This window comes from Eurypyga helias, unplaced genomic scaffold, assembly GCF_000690775.1.
Source record: "Eurypyga helias isolate BGI_N326 unplaced genomic scaffold, ASM69077v1 scaffold15072, whole genome shotgun sequence".
NCBI classification, from domain to species: domain Eukaryota; kingdom Metazoa; phylum Chordata; class Aves; order Eurypygiformes; family Eurypygidae; genus Eurypyga; species Eurypyga helias.
The window spans coordinates 1-22849 of record NW_010236795.1 but is presented as its reverse complement, the minus strand read 5'-3'; the positions used below and the strand labels follow the sequence as shown (position 1 = coordinate 22849).

Here is a 22849-nt window from a genome sequence, read left to right as displayed (position 1 = left end):
AATACCATTTGTGAGGGATGCTCTTCTCAGCAGGTCTACGAAGAGCTCAAATGCTCATTCCACTCAGAGATGCTTATGAAGCAGCCATATCCTGAGATGAAACCCATTAGGAGATGAAACCAGTTTATCTTTGCCCAGGCTCAGCGAAACATTAGAACAGTCCTTACACACACTGACAGGTCTTATTTGAGATGGCTGTTAGCCTTGAAGTGTACCTTATTCAGTCTGGTACACTGGAAAGGTTAAAGCTGTTGGTTTGGCTTTAGTAAGCACTAGCAACCTTCTGACCCTCACATCCCAGCTGCTGGCAAGCAGGGGTTAAGCTCTGTAATCCTCAGATGTGCACTGCTATTTTGTGCAAGAGAAGGGTAATTGATATGAAACCCCATAGAAGGAAAGCAGTGGATTGAACACATCCATGTCTCCATATGCAGGGGATTCAAGAATGATGACTGCCAAAGCAAACAAACAAACAGGAAATCCTGTCATATACGTCCATCCACTTTCTAAAATCCTTTACATGGACTTGGCAAAGCTCCTAGCAACTATGATCCTGTAAGGTACAGACTTTCCCTCTCTCTTACACCTAAGCTGCAGATCAGGAGCTAGGCAGCTTAACAACAGTTCCCTAGGTTCTTATCTCGGATCCCTGCAAGACATCTCAGTGAGGCAGGAAAGAAATTCTCCTTCCTGCCCATTCTCTTTGCTCACCATTTATTTTTCTGCTCCTTTTCCTCTAGACCATGATTTTCTTGTTTACATACACCACTGTGCTGAAGATATGTAGGAATCCAGGTATGTAACGTGAAGGTTTTTAGCTACACCGATTTTAGACTTTGCTTGCTGTATTACAAGATTAAAGACTGTAAAAGCTAAATGAATCTTGACATTCCCAAACAATTTTCAATTGGCATAAATACTTCTGTTTCTGTGGTTTATATGGTAATCACATCCTGCTTCTTTGACGCTGACTTGAGGTGAACAATATAGTTTCAGAATCTTGGTACCTTTTCTAGATAACTTCAAAAGTATTTTACCTTTGCCAGTTATTCCAAAGGTAAAAACTCCAAGGGTGAAGAGCTATATTCAGATCATTTTCAGATAAGAAGATTAAATTATTAAAAAAAAACCAAACAAACCCAACCAAAGAAAAAGTTTATCTCTGAAACTATGTCAGAATTTGTTTGGTCTCAGATAGGGTTTAAAAAGCATTTTATTTTAATAAATATGTTTATACTTTTCTTTTATACTTTTCTATGTACTAGGGGAAAAAGCTAGCCTTCACTATGGTTTTGTGGTATCAGAAAATAGCTTCCTGTAAGATTTTTACACAGATGTTTTGTTGGGTTTGCTTTCCTTTTCAGAGACAGGGAGATGAAGATATTCCCGTCATTTAGTGGTTGATGGGTGTTAGCGGAAGAATTATTTTTAGGGAACTTGGAAAAGTGCCGAGGAAGCACAAGGCTAACAGAGCCCAAGAGAGGAGGAATAGTTACTTCCAAAAGAGGGACCAGCAAACAGGGAGGATGTGACCTGCATCTTCCTTCCCACACATTCTCTCTTGGAGAGAGCATACTTTTACTTTTCTCCTTAAATGTTTTACAGTCAAACTGTCAGAGTCTGGATAAGATGGAATTTAAAAAAAGATAATTATACTGCTCATTTTTTACCACAGGAGGACATTAGATGCTTGCATCTGAGTTCTATTCCAATAGCTACCTCAGATGTCAGAATTGGAACCTTCCCTGAATTTTTGTTGCCTGTCTGTCCACACTTGCTCTTCCAAAACACTGACAAATATTGGGTCATGCTGTTAAAAACTCACAACTTTCACTGGAATGAAAACAGCGTATTGGTTATGGATGACGTGGTGTCTGTGCAACGTACACATGGGAACGAAACCCCAAGCGCGCTGTAATGCGCTTGTGCAAACATAAGCAGTATTTTATTACTGATGCACAAAACCCAACAGGCTGTAGCTCATTTCCCTCAGAAACTGCATGGTCTGAACAGTCCTACAGATGTAACACCGTTGAATGGCTAGGAGTTGATTTCCTAAAGAGCTTTGCTTATTTCATGCCATAATACATACGGTGTCATATTTAGTTATGTTTCAAAGCGTCGTACTACACTAAAGAAAAATCTTTAAAACTATAGTTGCTTCCTTGATCCATCCTCTGATGCACCTTCATCTACTCTATGGCTGCCTTTTAGGGAAAGGTTCAAATTTGGCCATCTACAAGCCAAATACCAAATTTAATCTAACCATCTAGGCTCTAAGCAGAGGAAATGAAGAGACTGACATTTCTAGGCGATTCATCATATCCTTCTGGCTTAAGACAGAATAAATTACTTTCTAGAGGTGCCTCTCACTTGTCAGTGATTACAGAAGGAGAACAGACAACAATGATATGCATCCAAGGTTCTAAGAGATGAGTCTCCCTCTGAAGGCTGTAAACTCTTCAAGAGCATCTCGTACAGACTGAACTGCACTGCGGTGCATTTCAGCTGCTGCTGGCTAGAACTCATACCCGTGCTTGTGTGGGTGGAAAATGGCACAATACCAGGAGTAAACCAAGCCGCAAGCTGGCACAGTGAACTGGCAAGCTAAACCTTCACAGATCAAGGAGACTTTTACAAAATTTTGTGAAGCTTTTTGTGATGAAACCACAGGAGAAATTTCTGTGAATAAAGACTAACATGAGATTAAGGCAGACATCCATTCATGTTTCCCTCCACAGTGGAGCATACAAAGTAACATCAACACAAAGAAAAGGAGAGAAAAAAAATTTTGCAGCCAAAATCCTGATTAATAATTATCATTATCAATCCTCTATGTCTGATTGAATCATTACTGTCATTATTTAATACTGGCTGCCGCAGCACACTCAACATGGTCTACCTTCTATATCACATTAGATGGTATTTGGCCTCTTGCTTACAGACAACCCAACACCCGATGTGTCACCTTTTATTAGCCACACACCATTATGATGCCGCAGAATCTAATAACCTTTTATTAACATTACATTAACAGCTCTTCCTTTGAAAGTGGAGTTTACTTGTTCCTTAGCCGCAAACCTAAACGCATATGCAAGTGTTTGCTGCTTTGCTAGTCTCAGACTCTAGGACATAAATATTCCTTGTGGTGACTCTGAAATATAAACCCTACAGGGCCAACGTAATGACTTCTACCATGCACGTGAGCTCAGGGGAGTTTTTGGAAAGTTTGGCTTGAGTACAGCTGCCTACCGAAAAACTTTGACTTGAACAGATGAATGAAGCAGATGGAATTCAGCTGTTGTCTGAGGGACCTTCCGCATGACCAGACAGTTGGAAACACTAAACAGAACATGCACAGGACATTGCCCTCATGCTGGTCAGTGGGCCACGTCAGAAAACTTCCATATACTGAAATATCTAAATGTTTTGGAATAAATGATGGCCAGAAATAAGTTGTTAAATTTGGAGAGGAACAGGCAGCTACAGAGATGAACTTTGCATCAGTTAGCTATGAAAATAAAGAAAGAATCCTAAGGTTAATGTTGGATGTTCCAAATAAACAGCCTAAACACTGTCGAAACAGAGTAATTCCTCAAAAAACCTGAAGAGCCTAATTACATCTGAAAATAATAAAATGATCCCTTTTCTGTGATACTCAAAAGGGAAATTCAGTATTCCTAAGGGCTGGACAAAACTAATGCCGTATCAGGTCTTCTCAAAGTGTCAGCAAGGACAATCCAGGCAACTGCAACACAGCCTGATATTCATCCACAAATGGCTGGAACCATAGTATATAATAATAATAAAGAACTGAAGTATAATATACAATGCCATAAGCATACGTTTATGGACAGCAGACTTTATTAAACTAACTGTATCTTTTTAAGAGATTATAAATTTGCTTAACAAGGATAGAAGTGCAGTCTTATTTTTCTGTTTGGCAACTAGATTGGTATCTTACCTTACCAAAATGAGAACCAAAAAATCAACGTTCACAACAAAACCAGATGAAAAGCTAGGTAACAGATACTTCTCAACATGGGTTAAGGGAGAATCACACCCGAACGACTGTGCTTCTAGTGGAGTACGGAGACCAGTTCTTAGTCCTGTACTATTTACCCTTATGTTTAATGATGTAAAAGAAAACCAGTAACATTTCTATGAAGTTTACAGGCAAAACACAAATGAAGAGTGGTAGACAGAAAAAATAGTGAACAGGTCCTTCTATTTTGAATGTAATTTGGAAAACAAAATGCAGACAAAGAATATGTCTCTCTAACCTACAGAGAATTGCATACCCAGAGACAAAGAACGCATGCCACACGGACAGAATAAGGCTTTCTATTCCTGGGAAGCACTGATTATGAAAAAAGGCCTGAGACCAGGATGACTAATGTGTTGAAAACAGGCTGCTATTCTTGTGACCTGAAGAGCTATGGAGAGCCTTTTCAAGCAGGATAAACAAAAGCAAAATCAGGAAAGCTCTACTGTTTCACTGCCAGTGTCTGTGCAAACACTGCTGGATGTTCAGCCCTGTTCTGGTGGCTGCAACTTGAGAGAGATGCTGATGAACTAGAGGACATTCAGGAAAGGCAACTATAACTAATGACTGGAAAACTTGCCTTAAAGCTTAATTTAGTCTGACCGTGAGAAATTTACAGTCATTTCACCATATCCTCTAACGGCAGGAATTTGCACCTATTGCACCTACAGCTATTTGCAAAACATATTTACAGGGAGCCACTCGACCCAAAATGCCTGGTTAGACAACACAAGCACTCAAAGCACTTCCAAGGCATGATTAATTACCTCCTAATAAACGTATCTAAAGCACCTCATCCAAACTGCACCCCGAAAGTACATGTTTCATCAGGAAAGCCAGGCCTGACAAGGTCAGCTGTAATGTAAACACCAAGAATGCCTGTAAGTTCGGTGAGATGACTTCCACGCCTGTTAAGCATGAGTATGAGAAACAGAAATTTGCTAACAGGCAGCTTCGTTCAGCAACATCCAATGTCCACAATTTTAAACTCGACAAATGCATTAAAGAAGCTAAACACAAAGGGAAGGAAATTACCCACCAGAACGCTATTAAGGCTGGTGCTGATTCTACCATTAGTGGAAATTTTAAATTAAGATTATTTTTTAAGATGTGCTTGAGCTCAAACAGAAATTAATTCAGAGAAGCCATAAAGCCTGCTTTATGACAAGAACAGACTGGATGACACAATGGGTTTTCTGGTTGTATAATTTATGACTCGTTGAATACATTAGCAGAAAACATATTGCTGAGAACAATCTTTCATTGGTAAGTACAATACAGATGCTCTAAGAAGGATTCTTTTATCTCTAATCTTGGTAATGAAGAAACAGAAGTCTGAATGCCTATCAGTACTTCTGTAACTTGTGTGATCAGTGTATCTTTGTGATATACGTAATAACTTCCTGCCGTGATGGTCTGCTTGCCAAACACGCTTTGCCAAAACAGAAGCTGATTTTAAGGGCTGTTTTGCAGAATACACCTCAAGGGAACGTGAAAGTGGAGGCAACGTATTTGGATGATTCAATTTTCAGGGAATATTTTAAAGAAAAGGTACATTGCCAGAATAATTTATAAATATCCCCTATAACTAAAAGTGATAATGGTACAAAACAGTGGGTTGCCTGAAGAGGTACAGAAAAGCGAAGCTCTCTGAAGGCACAGTGGCTCCAGGAATATGGCTCCAGAAAAGCCATATTCCACTGTCCGAGTGGATGTCTGAGGAGCACAGAAGAACCATGGCTGAAATGCTCCTACTGAAACTATGTTCACTATCATGTGAAGGTGGACTGTCTCGAGAATCTGGAAAAGGCTAAATCCACATCTAAGTGCATGTTACAGATCAACGACAAATGCCAGGTCATCTGCTACACAACAAAGCTGAAGTAATATGAAGATTCAAGGCCCTTGGATAGTAGCACAGTCTGAAACAAAATTCAGTTTCATACCAGCGTATCTAAGGAAGGTTGTGGTAATGCTGTCTGTATTGGAGAATTATGTATTCCGTCTACTGAACATAATTTTCTTCATTCCTCTCTTGTGACACCTAAGAAGCTCACCAAATGCAGTAAATTGTCCTGCCTCTGTCCTAAAGGGAACTTTATAACACAAAGTTGAGGCTCTAGGGGGGCAGGAGAGCTCAGAAGACAAGTGCATGTGTCTAGCTAGCATTAAGCAGAGAGAATCATAGAATCACAGAATGGTTTGGGTTGGAAGGGACCTTAAAGATCATCTAGTTCCAACCCCCCTGCCATGGGCAGAATTGATAGGCCAGAATTGTTCTGTTAAAAAAAACCTGACTCTCACTGTAGGAAGAAATTAAAACCAGAATACTGACCTAAAAACCACATAAATGGTTTTGTAAGTAGGTGTGGAATCAAAAAGATAATTCTAAGAAAAGAAGGGAGGCAATTTTTGGCAACATTGTTCCATCAACTGTGATCTTAGCATAAACAGCATTAGTTACAAACATCAGCTGTTGTTATGGGACATCACTTCACATCAAACACAATGACAAGCTATATTAACATAATGGGTTATTATTCCCAGGTCCGTGTGATCCGTACTCCATGGCAACCCCATGATAATGAACGGCATTGTCAGTAAGAAAGCATGTACAAAAATATATGAAGCACGGACCTCAAGTACCTGAAACGGTACATGAGGCTGTTACTAAATTAAGAATTTAAACACCAGCATTGACGTTTCTTTCCATATATACATGGAAAGAAGCACTGGAATTTTCAGTACATTCTCAGCCGACCGCCACCATTGTGGGGACCTGGCGTTTCCAAGACACTTTCACTCAGGGCTCAAGCCAGTTGGGAAGTTGGGTTCTTAAACCTGGCTCATGCAACAGAAACCAGAAAACTGACTCAAATGACTGGGTTCCCAGTGAGCCCAGTAGCAGCTCAGAATGGGATCCCCAACAGCCAACCTAGGCCCGACACTTCCTGAGACACATCCCCACATGGACACCACATCGTTGGGCCACTTCCGATGTGCAGAGCACGGAACCAGCTCCTCTCCTCTGCAGTTTGGCTGTTACTGCTTTTTATTTATCAGCTCATTGGCTACTGTACTCACCCAGAACGTGGTAGCTCTGAGTTAAACACTTAAATAAACCTCAGAGTTTTGAACTCTCATCTCCCACCTTCTTGGAAAGCACTCTCATTTTCTGGCTACCGGCCAGAACAGGAAGGATTACCCATGTCCCGCTTCTTTAAGGTTTGACAAATTTGAAGAAAGAATTTGATGTGCTTTGAATTAAAGATGAAATCTAACAGCAAGCATGGCTCTAGCTCAGTAGTTGCCAATCAGTAAGTGACAATCACTAAAAATTATGTGGCAGATTAAATGATAATAAAAAGTAACAAACAATAAAGGTATTTGGGCAAGCGAATATCTACGCTGGTCAACCACCTTTCTTCTTGTCACTGTGCATCAGGTACACTTCACAAAGGCCTCCAAATCAGATCCTTCAGATATTTCTGCCTGTTTTCTGCCTGGGTCTGAGACATGCTAAATAATTTCTGTCATACCTGTCTTCATCCTTAGCTTCTTTTTGAATCCCAGTTTATTACCCCACAAAGCAGAGCAACAGGTAGGGCAAGAATCAGCCTCCAAAGCAAGAATTGTTCCAGATGTCCCTCTCTTCCTAGTAAAGGCATCTCTGGTTTGGCACAGTGTATTTTTCCGATAATAAATGTCACTAAGTAATAGCTACACAAAAAGCATACAGGAACTTTTAAATGCTATAAAATGGATGCTATGCTTTTTATGTACCCAGTCCAGACCAACCAGGACCAAGCCACTAATCCCAAGTAAATCAGTCTTTTACATGAGAGAAAAAGTAGTCAGGCTAATGATCAATAAAATAAATGTCCACTTACACTAATTTGTTCTCTTATTCTAACCAACAGTAAATTTGTTGCTTAAAATATTCGTAGCATCTTTAACCAAGAAAAATGAAAATGTGAAAAGATTAAGGTTAACCAGAGTATTTTAAAGACCCTGGGTATGTTAAATGCAACCCTCACATATACAAGGCACTTAACCAAACACCCAGGGATGGATGCCCTCTCCTGCAGCTAGACCCAGGCTAACAGGCCTCTATTTTCTGTTGAGGTGGAGGCCCAGCAGAACCCTGGACTCGGCACCTCATGCACGGGCCACTTCAGGAGACTTCACCTCCTGGGCCGATGAGCCAAATGATCAGATTTGACACATGGCAGAGAATGAAACACTTCTGAGGAAGCGGAAGGACAGATGAGAAAAGTCACCATTCAAAGAAGCACCATTACCTGGTTCTCGTGTTTAGCAGATCTCAGGTGTGTCTGTGAGGTACACACACTAGCTCACTATTTTTTATTTACGTACTAAAATCTGTACGCCCATTTTCCAGTCCTTTGAGGAATTCAAATTCAAATGGCCACTTTAGATACTCAGTAGACAGAAGCTACTCTGAGTTACTTTGCCTTGACTGACAGAACCAACCAAATGAGCTATTTCATGGAAGCTGTCCAACTCCACCCTAAATGCAACATAGTTAATGAATTAAGGTAAAATATATCCTTAAAGCTGGATAAGCATCCTGAAATGCTAAAACCTACAGTGTAATCTTTTATTTAGTATTTCAGATGTCATAGAAGTGAGTTACAATAGAAGAAATTGCAAACATCAGGCATAAAAATTGATAAAAAATGTATTTTTTTAAAAAAAGCAACTTTGCATTCTGATTTTATTATTCTGTAAAAAGTAATCAAAGGTAATTTTCTTTTCCTGAAAAAAACTATAATATCATAATATAGTAATTTTAAAATGTAAATTGTGGGCTTTTAAAAAACACACATGAAATCAGTCTAACTCTGATTTCATGGGCTGGAGCACCTCTCCTATGATGAAAGGCTGCAAGAATTGGGCTTGTTCAGCCTGGAGAAGAGAAGGCTCCAAGGAGACCTCACTGCAGCTTTCCAGTATCTGAAGGGGTTACAAGGAAGCTGGGGGGACTTTTTACAAGGGCCTGTAGTGACAGGACAAGGGGTAATGGGTTTAAATTGAAAGTGGGGAGGTTTAGATTGGATATCAGGAAGAAGTTCTTCACGGCGAGGGTGGTGAGGCACTGGCACAGGTTGCCCAGAGAAGCTGTGGATGCCCCATCCCGGGAAGTGTTCAAGGCCAGGCTGGATGAGGCTTTGAGCAACCTGATCTAGTGGAAGGTGTCCCTGCCCATGGCAGGGGGGTTGGAACTAGATGATCTTTAAGGTCCCTTCCAACCCAAACCGTTCTATGATTCTATGATTCCAATTCCACTGATGTAAACACTTAAATACTCCCTTGTCTTCAGTGAAAAAGCCTTAGGACAAGGCTCAGCTTTCTGAAAATGCTGCTTATTGTATCTTACTTAAATGATCAAGGCAGATATTTATCAGAACTTAATGACATTGTGCTGATTCTTGTGCAGTTTATGGAAAACCATAGCTATAATTTGAATCCACAATGCATATGATGTGTATGATTCAAAACAGAAAAAAAGAGATTGAAAAAGATTGGTATTGATCACACTGCCTGTCATTGTGCCATGGGAAGTTTAATGACTGAAGATAATTTTCTGTATTGATTAGGAAGATACAATTCGTTATATATATTTACACACACATATATGTAACAATAATGTATAGATTCAAACCTTCCAGCCAAATGTTTCAAACCCTGCTTCTCTAAAGAAGGTAAACACGTCCAACATAGTAAATCTAAAATATATCAACTTAAAATGTCATTTCTGGATTTAATATTATAAAAATGAAACTTTTATAGCAAAAAGGCATGTCCTGCGGATAATGTCATAATACAAATGTAATCTTTAAAATGCATGACATCTCAGACAGGAAGGCTTTAGGAGAATTTACCAGTAAGGTTGAAATTTGGTATGTTAAATGTTTAGAATATGTGCCTGCTGTGCAATAACAGCAGGCTAGTCTTATACACCCCTTTGTAATTAACTGAGAAACATGCCTGATTAAAATCAGTGGCAGCAACTTCGTAGAAAGTATTTACCTCGGTAGGTTGCAGGAAGAGATTCCTTTCTGTTAACAAAAAAATGACCCCATGAATTAGTAATAGCCTTTACGGTGATTGAGAAAGAATGCTATTAATATTAGGCAGAAAGTCATTCTAAGTATCTACTGGTACCACAAGCACATAATAAATTTAAACAAATATCTAACTTGCCAGTAGTGTGATGCTTCCATTTTACTGCCCGAAGGACTACTGTTTGTCCTCAAAAAATTGAAAAACCCCTGACTTGTAACTGCCATTCTCTGCAGTCCTGCTGTAATGGACAGACCACTTTGGGCAAAACAGAGCTGGGAAGGGGCCAGGGGCAGCCATCCATGTGCATGGTGCTCCTCTCCCTGCAGCCGGAGAGTCAACCCTACGCCTCTCCTTCCAGCGAAGAGCTGGCCCTGACACTGCCGTTCAGAAATGCAGCCAGTCCTGGGTTTTATGTTTCAAAAGTAAATTCTGTCTCCAAAGACATTCACAGATTCCCAAGGTGAGTATATTTTCACATTTTTTACTCTAAATAACCCCTCATTTCATTTGATTATTCTTTTCTCCTTTTTCTTTGCTGATACTTATACACTGTAATGTAATGTAACTGATAATGTAAGGAGTATCACAAATGTCATTAACACGCTATTTACCTTCTTCCAGATCCCCGTCCAGGCTATAAAATAAAATAAAGCCTAGAGTCCTTCCCTCAAGTACCCAACTGCATAGCTCAGTCTCCTGTGACAACAAACCATCAGCAAGGATATTTTATTTACAGCACCTCATGCCAGTGTTTAACACATTGCTCATAAAACTATCACGCTTGAAAGTATGCCGAGTGATGCCCAACTGCTCCGCAATACCCAAACACACGGCCTCTTTCTTCATTCTCCTGAGAACGCTGTCAAAAGCCCCCAGATCTGTCTGGCATTCTCCCCTGGGAGATCCTAGGGCAGACTAGCTTTTATTAGCTTATACACTACCTGCTGTATTGGAGAAGAAATGCCTCAGGAAGTTATCGACTACTACCACTGTGTCCTGCATTGCGTCATTGGCTTTCCAAAGTGAAGATGAAGCACTGGCACAGGTTGCCCAGAGAAGCTGTGGATGCCCCATCCCTGGAAGTGCCAGGCTGGATGAGGCTTTGAGCAACCTGGTCTAGTGGAAGGTGTCCGGGCCCATGGCAGGGGGGTTGGAAATAGATGGTCTTTAAGGTCACTTTCATGCCAAACCACTCCATGACTGTATGATAGACAAGGTAATATAGTGGATGTATGATTAATCCGATGCCAAATGAACAAACTGATCCAGCTGCCTGAACAGCACACACAAAGGGGGCTCTTACTGCTCTCCTCACCTGGTAACATTTAACACTTTCTGCCACCTAACCCAAGCACTAAGGCAAAGCAAGGCATACCCTTTGCTGGAGAGATTTGCCAGAAAGCAAAGCTGTATGATGGAAATCGGGAATCCTGCACTGCATTCAGCGCCTGGGAAGGGATTTCTCCGCCTCTCATTTCCCCATCTCCCCAGCTGCTCTCTTCATTCTCCACCTACAAAACCCCACATCTCCACACAGCTGTATCTTCCCCACCTCAGGCTCCCCATTCCAGCACCAGAATCCCATGCACTGTTCCCCTTCTCCAGCCAAATACAGCTCATCTCATCCTCCCAGTTCTCTCACCCCAGTCCCTTCCCTCCTCCCGTTCCTACCTCTTCACCCACCCATTTCCAGGCTCCCTTTGGCCCCATCTCAGACCAGGCACACCTCATTTCCACTCCCACTGTCTGGGAAGTATCAATTCCACTATTTCTGATTCCTCCGCCACGATGATGACTGCCCTGCCTCTTCTCCTTTCATCCCCACTGGCTCCCTTCCTGGGGTTTAAATCCAAATTCACCCTCCACTCCACCCTCACTTTCTCTGGGGACTCACTGCAAGGAGGCAGTTGGCTGTAAGGTGTCTGTCTCCCACCCACCCCCAAGATCCTCTTCAAGACAATTTTTAACACACAGCACTGGTTTTGCATTTCCTCATTCTTAGAGAGGGTAGAACCATTTCTGTAGAAAATTCCAAAATTCACCTTCAGGGACGTTAAGTTTACAAGTGCTTTAGCCCAAACTGCTGAGCTCAGAAAAAATTACTGGCAATAGAAAAGAGTTTTTACATAAAAAAGTAGGCAGAGCAACATACACACATAGTCATTAACAAATAGTCTCTTTTTTTCCTCTTTATAAAATTCCAAGCCATCTGTATTAACAATTTAGTTTTAAAAGTTCATTAAAATACCAATTTCAATGATTCCAGTAATTTCACTTGCCACAGAAGTTCACAGCTCCCTGTAACACCCACTTTGACCTGCCCCGTCCCTTGCTGCTCGAATACATGGCAGACAACTGAATAAAAAACAATCAACATTTTTAATTTCACTTTCCATTTGAAAATATTTCCATTTTATGACATAAATGTGAAAGATTCACCTGGTTAATTTACTACAAACCCCAATGGCTGTTGTATTTCAATAGCAGTACTTCCCAACTTTTGGTTCCCACAGAGGTACTCTCGACCTTGCACTCACTCCAGTAGGGAATACATACGTTGCTCTGCCACATTTTCCTGCCCATGAATAACAGAACAAAAATCAAAATAACCACCTAGCTTTGGCTTAGATAGCACACAGATAAAGGACATGGTGAGGTTATTTGTTTCAAACATCTGCCTTCAAAGAAAAAGAATTACAGCTAAGTAATTTTCTCCTCATCTAAGGCATCAGTAGCAACAAATACGTACCCCGTGGAATTTAAAATAATCCGAGGACATTTCCATTTTAAAACTACTACTTACTGCCAATTAAATAATAACTAGTTGAGTCATGATTCGCAGTGTGTCATTTGGCTATCAAGAATGTGAAGGAAGAAAGGTTCTTCCAGTAAAGGGATAAAAGACAGGGTTTCATTTCCAGCTTTAACACAGGTTTCATGTGTAATCTTCTGTTTCTCAGTCAATTTCTCTGTTTCAATTTGCTCAGTAATAGCAATAAAGGAATAATACTTCCATCTTTCACATTCACGTAATAATGCTGAAAGAATTTAAGTCTGTAAAGCTTCCAGCGTGAATATTACTGTAATGAAGACCATTACAAGCAAGGTACCTGCAGCAGTTTCCCTGCATCTGAACTCATCAATGTCAATTTGCACCGCGTGAATGTATTTCAGAATGAGCAAGACGATGAGTTTTGCGTGCCATCCTCTCAAAGGTGTGACTGACACTTCTCTCACAGCTGGGGTATTTACAAAGGCTGTGGCAGCAAGGATTTCCTTCTGTCTAAGAATACAGGAAGCTTACCTACCATTTTTCATCGGATGGATTTCCATCTTCACTACCTAACAGCCTCGTTCTATAAATCTTGTAGAAATGCAGGTATCTTTAAGAACTCTACCCTTCTCTGATTTATTCTGAGCTTGGTCAACATGTTCAAAAAAGGCAGGCAGACTGACTAAGCTTTGATTCCATTCGAAAGCAGACTAAAAAGAATTCCAGTTAGAAGGGAACAAATTGCAAAACCTGGTTTCAGGTACTTTCAACACGTGCTATTTCTGTCATACACACAGAACAAACCTGATTCTGAAAATGTACAACAATATATTGCTGCGAGTATATGCAGAAACCTACTCTACAAACTTCTCAAGGAAGAACTTCGGCTAGAACTCTACACAGGTATCCTTCTGACTGCAAAGGCAGATGGATCCAGACATTTAACGATGTTCATAAATAACAATCAGAAATGCAGTAAGAAGGAATTGTGCATATCCTGTTCAACAAAATTTGTTCAAGGGAACAGTATCAAAACAAACAAATTGATAAATATGGACATCCTTCAGAGTTTAATTCACTCCAGATACAAATTGAGGCTCTTCAAAGTTACAGAGAAAGCGGAGAGCTAGATAGCTAGACATTAGGAAAAAATGTTAGTATAATGACCACATAATTATAGAAGAATTCCTGCAAAACAGTACCTCTGGCAGACTTCTGTGCTGAGCCAGGTACTACCGGTTACTTAAGAATTCAAAGAATATAAATGAGTCTTTCAAAGTCAAGCCTTTGAAAATAAAACTAAAACCATCTGCATCTCCAGTAATAAATGAATCAAGGATGATAATTACCAAGATCTGCTACATTCTTTTGATCAGTCCTTGTCTAACACCAATCCGTCTAACATCTTCACATTTTGACTGGACATAAATCATTATTTCTGAACCCCTCTCTGATTACTGAAAACCACAGCAGCCTTTCTACCTGTATGCATTAGTGCTACGTCTGATGACAGCAAACTTCTGAAAGCACAGAAAGTATTCAGATAAGGATTGCACAGCATGTCTCTCAAAAGGGTCTCATCTTTGTGTGCGTGTGAAACTTCTCTGCCAAGGCTCCAACCACCTAATTAAGCTCCTTATCAGCAACACATTCCCCTGGAGACACGTGATATGTGTCACTACAGTGATCCCACAGTATTTACAAAACAACACACAGATTTCTCTTCAAAGCAGTGGCTTGAGAAGCGCCCCAAATCTTCCTTCTGGGATGTGACAGAGCTGAATCTCTCCGGCAGCTCTGTAATCCAGTTGCATCAGTGACCTTGATATTGATGCACAAACATCAATGCTGTTGGTGGTCTCTGTATCGGTCATCTCTGTATTTCAGGCAGAGGAGGAGGTGAGCAGCATCCGACAACTCACTTAAAGCACTGCTGCTTGGCTGAGGGCAAAGTAGGGAGCCAATGTTTCTCAGATGTGTTTTCATTCAGCCACTTGTTCTAGCAAGCTCTGCTGTATGCTGTGAACAGAAAACCTTTGCTATCCCTCCATTCTGAACGTGACTATAATTTGAAACGTGTAAAAGGACATAAATATATGGAATTGCCAGGCTTCTCAGTACTACCTCCGAAGAAGTCTGTGCTCCCAAACTCAGATTTGGACAAGTTCTACCTTTCTCCCTTATCTGAAGTGCCATATCAAGAGGCATTCCAGCACCTGGCAGACAGAGGCCAGAGAGACCTGTCTGGTGAAGACGGAGGCAACGGTGGCACTCAGTACCACAGTCCACTGTCACCAACACCCCTGCCCCATTCAGCAACAGGTCCACAGTTCCCTTGTTCAGCCTTGTACCACTACTGAAGCACGGGAAACTTTTTGTTACCCTTGATATCCCTTGCAATTCCCATCTCCACTTATCTCTGGATTTCCAAGCACCATCCCTGCATGCCCAGGCAATGTTTATAAATTCCTCCCTTGTAGCCAAGCACTGCTCCTGCCTCCGATATATACTTCCTTTTTGGCACTGGGGCTCAACCATGAGGTCCCTGATAAGCCAAGCCTGTCTCCTCCTATGTCTCCTTGTTTCCCCCAGTATCATAGAATCATAGAATCACAGAATGGTTTGGGTTGGAAGGGACCTTAAAGACCATCTAGTTCCAAGCCCCCTGCCATGGGCAGGGACCCCTTCCACTAGACCAGGTTGCTCAAAGCCACATCCAGCCTGGCCTTGAAGATATCCAGGGTATCAGGCTGTGCCACTCTCGCACTTGGAAGATGCTGACCTCAAAGGCCTGCCAGCTGTCCTGAGTTCCTCTGCCTTTCAGACCTGGCTCCCATGGGATCCCACGTAACGTTTCTGAAATCTGAAAAACTAATATCTGCTCTCCTAACATGCAGGGTCTGTACTCTGCAACCCACTTTCCTCACTCTTCTCAGGATCCTAAGCTCCAACCAATTATTCCTTATTAGCCGGTAGCAAATCCACCTGCACTTCACTCCTGGTTTGTCCATCCTGTATCAAGGAGTTATTCCCAACACCCTTGAGAAATCTGGATCGCTTGCATCCTACTACACTGCACTTCCAGCAGACATCAGGAGGTTCAAAACCCCCTTGTGAACCAACATCACCAATTCATCAACTTCCTCAAGTTTTAAATATCTACACCACTTTAGAAGGTTGAACTGGCAGGGTATTAACTGTATGGGCAGAGAGGGTGGGAAAGAATAGGTAGGAGTATGGGAACAGGGTCAAGAGGCTGGGGTGGGACTGCCACTTCCAGGCACAGCTACCGCAAACCCACACCTGCTCATCGCGGGTTCCATACCCACAGGAATTCATTCTCTAGGGATACCAGTTCACAGCAAGTGTTGGAGCACTTAACAATCTGTTAGAAACTCAGGAATGAACACAGAAAATAAAGCTGGACAAGTACATGCCATTGGAATTCTGGAAATGTGGAGACTGTTTCCTATTGTCCACAAGATCAATATAGAGAAGAGAGGTTAACCTATTAATGAATGAGTTCATCAAATGTGACCAAAATACAAAAGGAATTTGAAGTAGCATTTCAGCTTACATCCTCCTTTACAAAACCATGGACACTTCTGTACGCTTGTACACGTAAGGTAACCTGTGTATGATCGCTTCCCTTAGACATGTTCTTTTTTCATATATACCTATATAAACTTATTGCTTCTTCTGTGGTATTTTACATGCATAGAGGAAACCACAAGAATTGTTATTTTTTTTTTCCCTGATCTTTTTGAAGAATAACTAACTATATAAGAAAAAAAAACAAATTGCTAGTAATTTGATAAACCAACAGTATTGCAACATCAGGTATCACAAATTAATCACTCAAAGGGGGTACCAATAGTAGAACAAAACAGTTTTGTCTTTTTACCCCAAGTAAAATTATTGGAACTTTTATGGAATATGTACCAGTAATTATCTATGCTGAGTTTATGTCTAGTTTCCAGACTATTTTATATTTTGAGATAAGGACTGAAGTTTTGCCACAAAAATTTATGCACTAAGACTGCACTCAAACTATCTGTAGATGTTTACAACAGTAATTCAGACTTCTTAATAGCAATCAAACTCATTCTGTAAATAAACCAGATTTTACAATGCAGCACTGGATTCTCTCATGCTTGTTTCCTTCCAGTGTGGCAGAAACAATTCTGGAAGGTCCTGGAGAGTAGCAAAACATAAAAATAAACAAAAATTATCTTTTAAGAGTTTTTAGGTGCCCCAAAGTCACAAAACTTCAATCTTCGCTTCTAAGAAGAGCCATGTCAAAGTGCAAATTCTAAAATGGGTACCACCCAGAACACAGCCCAAACAATCTGGTATAATACCTTCCCCTACAGCTCTGTGGAGAAGAAGATATGGATCTGCAGACAAACATAAAGAAGGTTGCCCAGGTGTCACTCTTAAGCAAGTCACTTTTCTGCTGGCAATCACAGACTACTTAAAGCTGAAGAATACACTGAGCACCTTAATTCCAGGCTCAATGGATAGAGCAATCAATTCCCTTTATGTAGCAAGACAGCTTGAATTAATAGCATCCTTTATCCAAGCAGAGTCACATGCTAAGGCCTGAGCAGATGCTAACCTTCATCCCCAAGGCTCCCTAAAGGCAGAGGCTGGAGGCCTCAGGAAGTGGTGCATTTCAGCAGGTGTATCAGGGTGAGACCACAGCAGCAAGCAAGAGAAGGTCCAAGCGTGGCTGCAGTTTCTCCATCAGTGCCAGCCTGCTCTCGGCTTCTCGAATCACCACACTCCAGGTCTGCAAGTGCCGGAATGCCAGAGCAAGAGAGATGGCAGCGAAGGGTAGGTTCTTCTTGGTCACTGAAGTGTTTAAGTGGGCACTGAGAAACATGAAGGAGTCTCTTTCCTGGACTGGTACCTTGCTAAAATCACAAAGTCTGATAGCACAGTGTGCTTAGCGTATTCAGCTTTAAACAGGTCTATGTTTGCCTGCAGATAAGTGACCCCCTGCAAAACGGCTGTTACCCGCCTACGCAATAAAGCCTTACTAGAATATCCCCATAGCACACCACAGAACTTACATGTAACTGGCTTGTACCTAAGAAATTGCCCATGACCCTCCCTTTCTCTTGCTCATGGACACAGGACTTCAGGAATATTCCCCGTACAAAGGTTGAATTTCATTGCCAGATGTACTACATTCATTTAATGAAGGACAACATGGCAGCCACCAACCCCCCAGCTTTCACAGTGGCCATCGAGAAGTTCCTCATATGCGGGATGCTCTCCCGACAACACAACCTGTTTGGACGCCAGCACTGCACGCAGCGCCGTCTGCGACGAGCAAGCTGCAGCGGAGCCAGAGATCCTCCTGGGACTGTTTGGGATGCTGTCGTGTTTGAGCCGTGCGAGCAATAACTGATGTGGGTGCCTGTGTGCCCCCAGGATTAAGCTGTCTCCAATGCTACCACCACTAGTAAAGAGCGAGTGGCTTTTGCCAGGCACTGCTAGAGGGCCAGGGCATGCAGGAGCACGGGGTGTGTAGCAGGAGGATTGAGCAATGGGCTCTGTGCAGCACAAAGGTGAAGAGGATGAGAGAGAAGGATTTTGATGTGGATGGTGGCTACCGTGGAAGAATACAGGGAATTATGGGCCATGGGAAAGAGACCCCAATTCCTAATACCGAAAAAGGCCTCATTCCAAATCAGTATTAAATACAAGCCCACAGAAAAAACAACATCTTGCCATGCAAACGTAGATAAACAAGTGCTGTATCCTTAAAAATAAGGTCCTAAAGGTAACATTTCTATGAGAAGTAGCAAACATAGTGTTCACCATGCAAAATGTGCCTTCTCATTTCATTATACAAAAAGACACCTTAAAATCAATCCCTAGTAACTGGGAGACAGTGAAATACAGTTTTTACCAGCCCGTAAGAGCTGACTTGTGAGAGCACAAGTGAGCCATCTACCTGTGCCGTCTGGCCTCTTCTACAGAATCTTCTCCTCCAATAAACTTAATTGCTGATCTGATCTAGAAACTGCAAAAAACATGAATTTATGATAGAATTTCCTGCAGTAGTTTATAATGATGGCACTCCAGCTTCTTGTAGCTTGATTTTTAAACTTCTATTCTGACATTTTTGGAAACTATTTATTTGAAAAATGCATTTGGAAATTAAATTCAGAATAAATCTAACATCTGATTCATTCAAAAAGTAAAAGCAATCTAAGAAAAGAGCAGATTCAAATTCTGAATATTTGGATTCATATGTTATTTTACAATATTTACAAAAAGTATTTTGCAATATTTCCATAACAAATCTGAGAAGTCTCTTAATTGTCCTACTTTTGGTGAGACCTATTTTATTCTCATCATCTTACTGACCTCAGTGGGCCAAGCGAGCAGTAACTTCAGAAGTAATGCAAATGATTAATGCAGTTGTTGACTAATGCAGCATTGATCAAAAAAAAAAAAGCTATATTTAAGAATACATCACAACCTAAACTAGACCAGTTTAAAAAAAAGGATTATACTTATTTTCCAAACAGAGAATCCCAATTATGATCCCCATCTCCAACACATTACAGGAATACTTTCCAGAACTGCATGACGGGTGGGGTATGTTACTGTCATGTGCAGAGGAAAAGTCTGTTCCGAGAGCTGCACAAAGGAGTATTCTGAGGTCTCTCAGTTTGGTGGGAAGATTCAAAGGCCAGACCGTGACTCGGCTGTTTTGTGCCCTAGGAACAAGAGTGCACACACCGCCGAGTGATCATCCTGACTGCAAGAGTTAACAGGGTCCTAAAATGAACTGACTCCAGTGCCCACAAATTAACCGTCTCCTTAGCTGGTTGACGAACATGAAAAACCAAGCAACACCCAGGCGAGCACTTGTGCAAGTGCTGTGTGACACTGAACTGAAATCCTGTCCGACACGTCAAGAATGCCAGTTTGCTACAGACCTTAGATAAAAAAATCAGAGAAAACTGTCATCCCCCGCAGAATAACTGAGTATATTTCAGGGTATGACATGGGCAATGGGTGCGGTTGGCAATCTACTAGAAAACGTTGATGTTCCATCTAATCCAAAACTCAAATCCTTAGAAAGGACTGGTTTTGGTGGGACTATAAAGCCCAGGAAGGATAAATACTGTTTACAGCTACTGTTTTAAAGTGCCAGTTTACAGAAACATACGTGAACAGCACCTCTATGCTACTATCACTGGAGAAAAATATACTGTAGGGCCCAAACTTATTTTGCTTTTAAAACATTACGTTAGTCCTCTCTACTACGCAAATGCCATGGCATAATTTATAGCTTACTCCTGCTCTTGGGTATGCAGACACAGCACCTATTCTCTGAAAAACATGTTCCTGTGCATGCATGTGCAGGCTTCCCAGCAGTTTCTCAAGCAAGGGAAGTGTTTTCCTCTGCTCCACCCAACACATAGCAGAGCTGAAGAAAGCCCTAGGTCTTCTGAACTCCCTACTGTCTGCTGATCAAATTGTTTGGTTTTCAGCTAGAAAGGATGCATACAAGTTTATGAACACAGCCTTCCCGACTGAAAGAAAAAAAAAAAATTGGCAACAAGTTCTAGTCAACCTGATCAATTTATTTCCTCTTACTGTACATTGAAATACAGTAGAAAGAATGGTTATCAGCTAAATGAATGTCAAAATACCAAATATTCATATGCTATTTCCATTTCTCTAAAATACAATTTCATTTAAGGACTTCTAATTTCAGTCTAGAACCATGTTTGCTGTTTGGAAATACTTTTAATATACTCTGATGTAGAAGAAAAAAAAATTAAAATGCTATATTCAATTCCATAATATAGTCATTGTTATATTCTTAAGTGCTAGTTTTACTCAGTCTTAAAGTTACAGTAGCCTATTAGAAAAATAACATCAAAACTGATTTGATTTCTGCACCATAAAGCGACTTGTTTTTCTTCAGTCACGACTGTGACTAGCTTGTTATAAAATATATGTTGTCACAATACACACTTACGTCCTCAGTGTTTGATTAACATTAGTCCAAAAAAGTAACTAAACTATAAAATCCTTTTCCAGTCCTTGTGGGATCAGTAATTTGAATGTATATGCACTAAATTGGAGGGCAGATAGGCAATGCTGTTTAGGTAACAGTATTATTCCCTGGTGACTTCACACTTGTGGTAGAAAAAGAGATTCAAACAAGCAGTTCAGTGTTACTGAGGTTACAAATGACCTGGAAAAATACAGTTTCTATGGATATCATTTAATGAAGACAAGCCTTGCATGTCACACATCTAACATAACATTATTTTTATTTCTTTGCAGGTCTTCAGATACACACCTTGTATTGTGCACATTTTCCCATTTTTTACACCACAGAATTTTAAAATACTAGTCTATTATGCAGAAGTTACTACAGACAGTGGGATGATCAGAACCTTACTGCATATGTAGCCAAGTTGGATTTTTCCAGAGACACTGTGTTCCGCCTTTTAAAAAACAGTTAATTATGGAGATCTAGCACTGTTAATACAAGCTTCTCCAGGAAAAAAAAAATATACTCTTCCTGTATTTTATATTAAAAAGCAAAATTCTGCCAGACCGATCCCATGGCCTTACCTAATCTGAATATATTTGCAAACACTAAATTTGATTCCAGAATCTTTATTACATAATATTGCTAAAAATCCAAAGAGTGATTGATTTAAACAGCAATGGAAACCAGGAACAGCAATACTGAAAAGACCAAGGAAGACTAAGATGCCATTTGTTTACATTCTGCAAAGCCCAGCCTGGATTAGATAAACAGATGGATTCTTCCTGGATGGAAATATTGCATAAGATTCTGAAATTAAGCAGAGAGGGTGGGAAATACAGCTATAAGCAACTGCTGTTTTGCTTTTCATCACATTAAAATACAGACTTCAAGACCTGAAGCATAACCATCATACTTTTGTCCTCGGTGCAGAATTAACAAAACCAACTTCTGAGCCATGCCACACCCTTGTGATTAAACAGCATTTTCAAAAATTATTTAGATAAAGCCTGAACAAATCAAATAAACATGTAGGCAGGAAACGCTGTTTGGAATGCACTCCCTGCAATGTACCATTACAGAGCCAGAAAGCAGACTAACTTCAGAATTCAATCAAGCAAAATCTAGTATAATCTCATTACAGCCTTTGCAGTTAATGAAACCCATTTAAATCTCTGACATTCTGATTTTTAGAGCTGACATAAAGCAAAAATTATTTGGTTTATCTAAGACAAAACACACAGAAATACAAGATTTTATCCTTTAGGTTATCCTAGCTGTTTACCAAGCAATGCGTAATATGAAAAGATTACTCTTCTGCTACTCACTATTGCTCCAGGATTTCAGTAAATATTTGATACTGATTTCAAAGAAGCCTGAATCCTGCTGGCTAGCCATGTCTGCTGCATACAAAGAGGCTTCTCTAATTCTGAGCAGCTGAAGTGGCAGGTACTATGCATGTAGATGTGACTGTCACCAGTTAGTGATGTAAACGAGGGGTCAGAGGAGGAAATGAAGTCTCCGCAGATCCACTTCTTCCGTTCATGGTAGGTAAGCTCATTTAAAAAAAAAAAAAAAGGCGCTCAACAACAACAACAAAAACACACCATGAGATTTTTGTCCTTTGCTCTTCCTCCGGGGCTCGTACTTATTGCTGTTTCCCTCACCCCCTCAGTGTGTGCTTTCATTTATTCCATTCCCCGACCGGGCAGATTTCTCCCGGTGGGTTAAGGCACAGGCAGCCCCCCCGCACTGTTCCGTAAGCGCGGTTAGCGTGCCTGAGCCGTGCTTTTCATAACGTGCGGTCCGCCCGCAGCTCCTTTTCCCATCAGAAGCGGACAGCCCGGGCGTATGCACCTCCCTCCTGCGAACCGAGGATCAGCTCCAACCCCGCGGACACCGTCTCTTC

The 22849-nt window shown here is 40.9% G+C and overlaps 1 protein-coding gene across 1 annotated transcript in view; it reads right to left on the bottom strand.

Moving 5' to 3' along the window:
• Positions 1-22338, bottom strand: part of LOC104506314 (protein furry homolog) — a gene marked incomplete at its 3' end in the record, with an annotated part of 101382 nt that extends 79044 nt beyond the window's left edge. Inside the window, exons 1-2 of the mRNA XM_010147231.1 lie at positions 22269-22338; positions 20396-20398 (exon numbers count right to left, since the gene is read on the bottom strand). Coding sequence (XP_010145533.1) covers positions 20396-20398; positions 22269-22338 — 73 coding nt within the window. The remainder of the gene's footprint in view (positions 1-20395; positions 20399-22268) is intronic.
• Between the last annotated feature and the right edge of the window lie 511 nt (positions 22339-22849).